The sequence below is a fragment of the Salvelinus alpinus genome, chromosome 17, assembly GCF_045679555.1.
Source record: "Salvelinus alpinus chromosome 17, SLU_Salpinus.1, whole genome shotgun sequence".
Taxonomy (NCBI): Eukaryota; Metazoa; Chordata; class Actinopteri; order Salmoniformes; family Salmonidae; genus Salvelinus; species Salvelinus alpinus.
Genome location: NC_092102.1, coordinates 20,565,455 through 20,574,109, shown reverse-complemented (window position 1 = coordinate 20,574,109; position 8,655 = coordinate 20,565,455). Strand labels below are relative to the sequence as shown.

Below are 8,655 nucleotides of genomic sequence, written 5' to 3'. Positions count from 1 at the left end.
TATGTCGTTCTGCCCCTGAACAAGGCAGTTAACGCACTGTTCCTAGGCCGTCATTGTGAATAATAATTTGTTCTTAACTGACTTGCCTAGTTAAATAAAGGTTAAATAAATAAAAATAAAAAATACACTTCAGTCCCCATCAATGAGTGTGCGCACGTCGATTGGGGGTTTGGTCGGGGGGCGGTAGGCGGGGACAATATACTGCAGCTGTCCATGGTTGGGTTTGGTGGGTGCGCGCGGTTCTCTGGGATGCGACCATAATCACAAACCGTTATTATATCGCTCTGGATCATTTCCCTATACAGTTCATCAAAACCAACTACAAGAGGTAAGCATTCTCATGGATGTGGATTGTTTATTTTTTTTGTACCCATTTTCTCTTTGCCCTTGAAAATTACTGCTGATTTGAGCGAGTTCTGTCTTACATCTAGAGAAGGCCAGCAAGCAAACCAACATGGATGCTGCGCAGTCCTGCTGGTGATGCAGCTACAGAGATTAACTGCACCAAGCATCGCATTTACAGATTCAAAATAATCCTGAATATGTATTATATTCTTTCTTTGTCCTTATGGCAAACGGACATTCCATGAATGATGGTCATGTATTCAATTCATTTAACCAGCGTCAAAGCGTACGGGTTTTTACATTTTGCAAACGTCGATTTGTGTGAAAATGAGTCATTTGATCAGTCTTTGTGACATGGTTTATGAATGGTACCAGCTAGTTCGGCTGGAGGTTGAAGATACAGTAGTTTATTTCGGTTGGGCGTTGAAGATTATTTTACGACTAGTCCGCCATCTCAATAAATCTAGTTTATGTTGCCGGCTGCTTCCTCAATAAATCGAGTCTATGTGGCTGGCTGCTTCCTCAACAAATCTAGTCTATGTGGCTGGCTGCTTCCTCAACAAATCTAGTCTATGTTGCCGGCTGCTTCCTCAATAAATCTAGTCTATGTTGCCGGCTGCTTCCTCAATAAACCTAGTCTATGTGGCCGGCTGCTTCCTCAATAAACCTAGTCTATGTGGCCGGCTGCTTCCTCAATAAACCTAGTCTATGTGGCCGGCTGCTTCCTCAATAAACCTAGTCTATGTGGCGGCTGCTTCCTCAATAAACCTAGTCTATGTGGCGGCTGCTTCCTCAATAAACCTAGTCTATGTGGCGGCTGCTTCCTCAATAAACCTAGTCTATGTGGCCGGCTGCTTCCTCAATAAACCTAGTCTATGTGGCGGCTGCTTCCTCAATGAATCTAGTGTATGTGGCCAGCTGCTTCCTCAAAGAATCTAGTGTATGTGGCCGGCTGCTTCCTTGGATGTAAATAATGATTCTCACTCCCCAGGACCACCTACATTAAGTCTCAACATTTCCGATATTACTTTAAATTGAGCATCCGATTGAGTACATTATTTGAACTGTCTTCGTTTTTTATTCAGTGATAGGCCTATGATGGAAAATGCTCAAGATGAAGCATTTTGGCCTTAACCTCAAGGGCCTTCTGCAGTGATGGTTTCTTAATGCTATAGGCCCTTGAGGTTCTCTGGATACTACTGTATATGCCCTTGTGCTGTCTGAAGCTATTAGTATCTTCGTGTTTGAAACATCTTCCGACTGCGCAAGGTGATTTGTTAACTTCATACTGATTTCCTATTGCAACAATTGACACTGACAGAGTAGCTAGTTTGAAAAAAGACCCCTAGAGCACACATTGCAATTAAAGATAGTGATTTGCGTGAGACCTCAGCTCCAAATTTGACAACAGATTGACTGAAAATGACAACAAGTGAATTTGTTATTGACTTAGTAATAGCTACAGGAATCTGGCATTTGTAGACCTATTCTAAATACAAACCCAAGATAATTTAACAGTATGTGACTAAATTGTCTCATCTGTTGTTGGAGGGAGAGGGCATCTAGGGTTACAGGCAGATTATTTACTCTGCTCTCCTTTTACATGGTAGGCCTACTGGAGTCAGGGAAACCCTGCTGACAGTGCACCAATTTGGAGTGGCGGTAGAAATAAGGTGTCCAATAGATTCCTGGAGTGTGGGAGTATTTAGTGAATTTGGAGCAGAATTGCACATGCACTGTATTTGTGAGAATGAAAAATAACACTGCTTTAGTCAACACACGGGGTGCTATAGGCTGAATAATAGAATAGCCATGACTCATTTATAAATAAACAGGTGCATTGCTTCCTTTTCTCTGTGTTCAGATTGTGAAGGACGTGAGGCATCATGGCAGCTCATGAACAGGCGAGGCAGCGCTCACTCTCCACCTCTGGTGAATCACTCTACATTGTGCTTGGCATTGACAAGCTAGCCACTCCCGACGATATCAAGAAATCCTACAGGTCAGTCAGAGAGGCACAGACACTTACTGTAGTAGTCATACTAATACTCATAAGTAACAAAAAAAGACAAATTCACAGTGCATTCGGAAATTATTCAGATCCCTTGACTTTTTCCAAATGTTCTTACAGCCTTATTCTAAAATTGATTAAATTGTTTCCCCCCCCCTCATCAATCTACACCCAGTACCGCATAATGACAGAGCAAAAGCAGGTTTTTAGAAATGTATACAAATTTATAAAAAATTAAAAACTGAAAAATCAAATTTACATAAGTATTCAGACCCATTACTCTGTACATTGTTGAAGCACCTTTGGCGGCGATTACAGCCTTGAGTCTTCTTGGGTATGACGCTACAAGGTTGGCACACCTGTATTTGGGGAGTTTCTACCATTCTTCTCTGCAGATCCTCTCAAGCTCTATCAGGTTGGATGGGGAGCATCGCTGCACAGCTATTTTTAGGTCTCTCCAGAGATGTTCGAACAGGTTCAAGTCTGGGCTCTGGCTGGGCCACTCAAGGACATTCAGAGACTTGTCTTGAAGCCACTCCTGCGTTGTCTTGGCTGTGTGTTTAGGGTCGTTGTCCTGTTGGAAGGTGAACCTTCACCCCAGTCTAAGGTCCTGAGCGCTCTGGAGCAGGTTTTCATCAAGGATCTCTCTGTACTTTGAATCATGTTTCTCATGGTCAGAGTCCTTTAGGTGCCTCTTGGCAAAGTCTAAGCGGGCTGTTGTGCCTTTTACTGAGGAGTGGCTTCCGTCTGGCCACTCTACCAGAAAGGCCTGATTGGTGGAGTGCTGCAGAGATGGTTCCCCTTCTGGAAGGTTCTCCCATTTACACAGAGGAACTTTGGAGCTCTGTCAGAGTGACCATCGGGTTCTTGGTCACCTCCCTGACCAAGACCTTTTCCCCCGATTGCTCAGTTTGGCCGGGTGGTCTGCTCTAGGACGAGTCTTGGTGGTTCCAAGCTTCTTCCATTTAAGAATGATGGAGGAGCTGTGTTCTTGGGGATCTTCAATGTTGCATACATTTTTTGGTACCCTTCCCTAGATCTGTGCCTCGACACAATCCTGTCTCAGAGTTCTATGGACAATTCCTTCAACCTCATGGCTTGGTTTTTGCTCTGACATGCACTGTCAACTGTGGGACCTTATATAGACAGGTGTGTGCCTTTCCAAATCATGTCCAATCAATTGAATTTACCACAGGTGGACTCCAATCAAGTTGTAGAAACGATGATCAATGGAAACAGGATGCACTTGTGCTCAATTTCGAATCTCATAACAAAGGGTCTGAATACTTATGTAAATGTTTTTGTTTTGCAAAAATTTATAAAAACACGTTTTTGCTTTCTCATTATGGGGTATTGTGTGTAGATTGATGAGTTTTATTTAATACATTTTAGAATAGGGCTTTGACGTAGCAAAATTTGGGAAAAGTCAAGTGTCTGAATACTTTCCAAATGCACTGTATGTTGTCTTTATTGGTAGGTTTTAATTCTCACTATTTTGTGTTCTTAGAAAACTTGCGTTGAAATTCCACCCTGATAAGAACCCAGATAACCCAGAAGCTTCTGACAAGTTTAAGGAGATCAACAATGCCCATGCCATTCTGAACGACCCCACCAAGCGGAACATCTATGACAAGTACGGCTCCCTGGGACTGTACGTGGCTGAGCAGTTTGGCGAGGAGAATGTGAACACCTACTTTGTTCTGTCCAGCTGGTGGGCTAAGGTGAGACTGTGAGGGGCCATGGGGAGGTGGGGACGTGAAGGGTTGACATGTAGAGTGGACTTAGGGTCAAATATAACACTATATTTTATAACACAAACCCTATAAAAAGAAAGCCTCTCTAACCCTGTTGGCTATTGTTATTGTTTTTTCTTCTTGATATCTCTGTCTCTCTCACACACACCACCTTGTTTTCCCTCTGCAGGCGTTGTTTGTGTTCTGTGGCCTAGCCACTGGCTGCTACTTCTGCTGTTGTCTGTGTTGTTGCTGTAACTGCTGCTGTGGGAAGTGTAAACCACGGCCCCCAGAGGGCCAGGAGCCCGACTTCTATGTGTCCCCTGAGGACCTGGAGGCCCAGATGCAGTCTGACGAGAGAGGTGAGATCGACTGCTTATTGTGTAAGAAACATGTTTCTGCATGAACACAAATCACATAACTTTACCAGAAGTTTGCAACCCTATCACTAACACTTGACTTGTCTCAATTGCATTGTAATTTACTATCACTGACCTTTTATATCTTACCGTATGTGTGCTTGTGTAACGCTCTCTCTCTGACAGAGGGTGGCGGTGAAGCCATCTTGGTGCAGCCATCAGCGACAGAGACCACCCAGCTGACGTCAGATGGTCACCATTCCTCCTACCAGACCGACATGGGCTTCAACTAAACCCCATCCCTATCCTGGCCTGTGGCCCTGCCTGCTACCCTGCTCCACCTTAAAAGGATGATTAGGGCAATCTGTTTTAACTTCACTAAGAGCGCCATGTCCTGGAGAGGAGCTGGAGGAGCGAGCTTGGCCTACATACAAAACTCTTGAAGACCCCCCCCATTTCCACCCTCTCCAGAGTGGTCCACTCCCGCCTCTATGTAGGAAGAAAGAGAAAGAAATTGTATGCTTCCTTCCCTTTTGTTCTTTTGTATTCTTTGGCCTTTGACCTCACAATCCTCCATCCCCACAGTCCCCTTTCCATATTCAGTGTGATGGTGTAGCATGCACTGAGAAAAAAAATCATTGTTTTCATTTGTTTTATTTTGTTGAATGTGACATTTGTTGTGTTTTCAGAATTCTGTTGGAGCATAGGTATGTGCAATACGTACAGTACCAGTCAAAAGTTTGGACACACCTACTTATTCAAGGGTTTTTCTTTATTTTGACTATTCTCTACATTGTAGAATAATAGTGAAGACATTAAAACTGAAATAACACATATGGAATCATGTAGTAACCAAAAAAGTGTTAAACAAATCCAAATCTATTTTATGCCCACCCTATGCCTTGATGACAGCTTTGCACACTCTTGGCATTCTCTCAACCGTCACAGGAAAGGAAGACCCAGAGTTCCCTCTGCTGCAGAGGACATGTTCATTAGAATAACTACACCTCAGATTGCAGCCCAAATAAATGCTTCGCAGAGTTCAAGTAACAGACACATCTTAACATCAACTGTTGAGAGGAGACTGTGTGAATCAGGCTTTCATGGTCGAATTGCTGCAAAGAAACCACTACTAAAGGACACCAATAATAATAAGAAGAGACTTGCTTGGGCCAAGAAACATGAGCAATGGACATTAGACCGGTGGAAATCTGTCCTTTGGTCTTATACGTCCAAATTTGTGATTTTTTGTTCCAACCACTGTGTCTTTTTGAGATGCGGGTTAGGTGAACGGATGATCTCTGCATGTGTGGTTCCCACCGTGAAGCATGGAGAAGGAGGTGTGATGGTGTGGGGGTGCTTTTCTGGTGACACTGTGATTTATTTAGAATTCAAGACATACTTAACCAGCATGGCTACCACAGCATTCTGCAGCGATATGCCTTCCCATTTGGTTTGCGCTTAGTGGGACTATCATTTGTTTTTCAACAGGACAATGACCCAACACACCTCCAGGCTGTGTAAGGGATATTTGACCAAGAAGGAGAGTGATGGAGTCCTGCATCAGATGACTTGTATCAGATGACCTGGCCTCCACAATCACCCGACCTCAACCCAGTTGAGATGGTCTGGGATGAGATGAACCACAGAGTGAAGGAAAAGCAGCCAACAAGTGCTCAGCATATGTGGGAACTCCTTCAAGACTGTTGGAAAAGCATTAATCATGAAGCTGGTTGAGAGAATGCCAAGAGTATGCAAAGCTGTCATCAAGGCAAAGGGTGGCTACTTTGAAGAATCTCAAATATAACATATTTTGATTTGTTTAACACTTTTCTGGTTACTACATGATTCCATGTGTTATTTCATAGTTTTGATGTCTTCACTATTATTCTACACTGTAGAAAATAGTAAAAATAAAGAAAAACCCTTGAAAGAGTAGGCGTGTCCAAACTGTTGGCTAGTACTGTATTTGTGAGTGTGATTCCTTTGGGGTACAGTTTACTTGATGTTTTTTGCTCACTGATAAGAGAGGCTCGGCTCAGGGAGATCTGGATAGTGAGGTGTTTTGCTGTTCATTGTCTTTGCTTCATGCTGGAGTATTCATTAAACATCCAAGGTTTGAGCTACACAATGCTCAGTTTGGAATTGCCATCAGCTGATGCCAGTTATAAACATACAGCTCCTTTCCTTCATCCACTTTTAAACCCATCGATTTGGACTCCTGTTTACCTGTGTTTGTGCCCTTCCAATTGCATTGTGGTTATGTTGCCCTGAGACCTGTGCATGTAGAAGGGGCGTGGGGATTTACGACGGCAATATCATGAAATGTTGATGATGACGTCATTGTTTTCTTAACATTTGGTGGATCTTGGCTTTTCCGTTATCTGACTTGGCTTACTTTGGTCTCTTGTTTTGTGTAGGAAGTATTGTTTTGTCCTGCCCCTGAAACCTGAATTGAATGCTTGTAATCTTGCCTCTAACTTCCCTGCATTGAAGAACTGACTAACACCAGAAGATAAATATGATACATATAGGTTTGTTTACACATGTGAATATTTTGTGTAGTTTTACTTGCCACTGTGCCACCCACAGTCCCGTTGGATTGCTTGGACGAGTGCATCCCAGACATCTCTGAGCAACACTTCTTCTCTGCACATTTCAATGGATGTTCTCGATATCCAGTTATTTAATACGTTTTACCAGTGCTTTCTGTTCTTGTGGTTCCAAGTGGTACCCCACACTGTCTAAGACAAGGACCTTGACCTGATCCATATTTAGAGTGTGATGTCCATTTTATTCCGAGCACTATTCATCTATGTTTAGATGTGACGAAAAAGATCATGTGTAGGAAAATATTGTGAGCATTTGAAGAATATTATCATCATCGTGTTTTTATAGTTGTGTTGAAGGGAATTCTAAAGAGTTTTGTAATTGTCCAATGCTGTTAATTTGTGTTTACCTTCATTGAATTCTGAGTGTCGATATTGGTACTTTCTAAGTCATTTCATGAGTGGGCTAGCTCTACTACAGGCAGCTCTTATCCTATAACCAGAATATACTCATGTTTTTAATAGAAATATATAGAGCGCAATATACGTCCAGTGTAACTAATACATAACTTGCCATAAACAGCCATTATCTTCATTGTTTGTTTCTTTCATTAATGCCAATTACGTGTTTCAATGGTTTACAGTGATGGGTTTCTGAGCTCCTCTTGCCTGCCCTCTGCTTGTGATGGCATGGTTGTTTGACCTGTGTGACCCTTTTACAATGTTTGCTGTGCCGTCCTGAGAAAACATCCCATAGATATACCTACCTATTATCGCTTCTTCATTGACATGCTGGAAAATGCTAATTGTTAAATGAGTTGAAATGCAATGTGTTAAAAAAACTAAAGACTACTGGATCAATGATCAGGAAATGGTGACATAACATTTTCTTGATACAGAGGACATATAGTGTAACGATAGTGATATAGTAATTTGATGCAATTTTATTTAAGGTATCTTATTTTATCATGGTTTTGATGATGAGCGGCTATAGTTATAAATGGTATGTTGTTTTGATGTGGCCATTAAATTTTGCAACGCATGGTTTAATGGTTAAGGTCTCTTGTACATACACTTAAATATGTAGTATAAATCTTGACCTTTATGTTGTAGCATGGTAATACTTGTGTGTCTGGAAGAAAACAAAGTGGGTCATTGATCTGATTTGCTGTTGGTAAAATAAATGTTCTTGAACATTTACCTTTGTTTTGCTTATCATTTCAATTCTCATGCTATGCTGCAATTACGATATTCAAGTATCATTAATCATTAAGTGTCGTGCTATTACAGTAGACTGAAAACATAATATTCTACATTCAATAGGCCTATGAAATACTGTAGGCCTACTCTAGAATATGAGGTAGATGGAGACAGAGCCCGTGCTGTGGAATCCTCTTCAGCGCTCACTCATTTTACCACTTGATGGATATTTTACCAACGCTGAAACAGCCAGCACAGCCTACACAGGTGGCTATTTGTGTTTCCCGCAGCAGCAGCAAAGTTCGTTCTGAATGAATTAGGATAGCCTATACTTTATAAAATAACATCGATGAACAATATGGACAATCTGTATAAAAATAAATCGAATTTGTTTACTCGACAGGGGTACGCCCCATTCATCTCACACACTCACGTGCGGGATTAATTCTTAAAACACT

At 41.9% G+C, this 8,655-nt stretch overlaps 1 protein-coding gene across 2 annotated transcripts; it reads left to right on the top strand.

Annotated features, from left to right (window-relative positions):
- Nucleotides 1-209: 209 nt before the first annotated feature.
- LOC139542443 (dnaJ homolog subfamily C member 5-like) lies at nt 210-8,195 on the top strand. 2 transcript variants are annotated; one of them, XM_071347876.1, is made up of 5 exons: nt 210-328; nt 2,210-2,347; nt 3,864-4,077; nt 4,280-4,451; nt 4,635-8,195. In XM_071347876.1, the coding sequence occupies exons 2-5, from the start codon at nt 2,232-2,234 to the stop codon at nt 4,739-4,741; spliced, it is 609 nt and encodes a 202-aa protein (XP_071203977.1). In that variant the 5' UTR covers nt 210-328; nt 2,210-2,231; the 3' UTR covers nt 4,742-8,195. The 2 variants fall into 2 exon arrangements, with proteins under 2 accessions (XP_071203977.1, XP_071203978.1); XM_071347877.1 differs by having other exon boundaries at nt 4,280-4,472.
- Nucleotides 8,196-8,655: the final 460 nt, after the last annotated feature.

Excerpts from the sequence above, each read along its gene's own strand:
- LOC139542443 (XM_071347876.1), top strand. The coding sequence starts at position 2,232 with ATGGCAGCTCATGAACAGGCGAGGCAGCGCTCACTCTCCACCTCTGGT. Across the intron at positions 2,348-3,863 it reads GATATCAAGAAATCCTACAG|AAAACTTGCGTTGAAATTCC; the intron begins GTCAGTCAGAGA and ends TTGTGTTCTTAG. Across the intron at positions 4,452-4,634 it reads GATGCAGTCTGACGAGAGAG|AGGGTGGCGGTGAAGCCATC; the intron begins GTGAGATCGACT and ends TCTCTCTGACAG.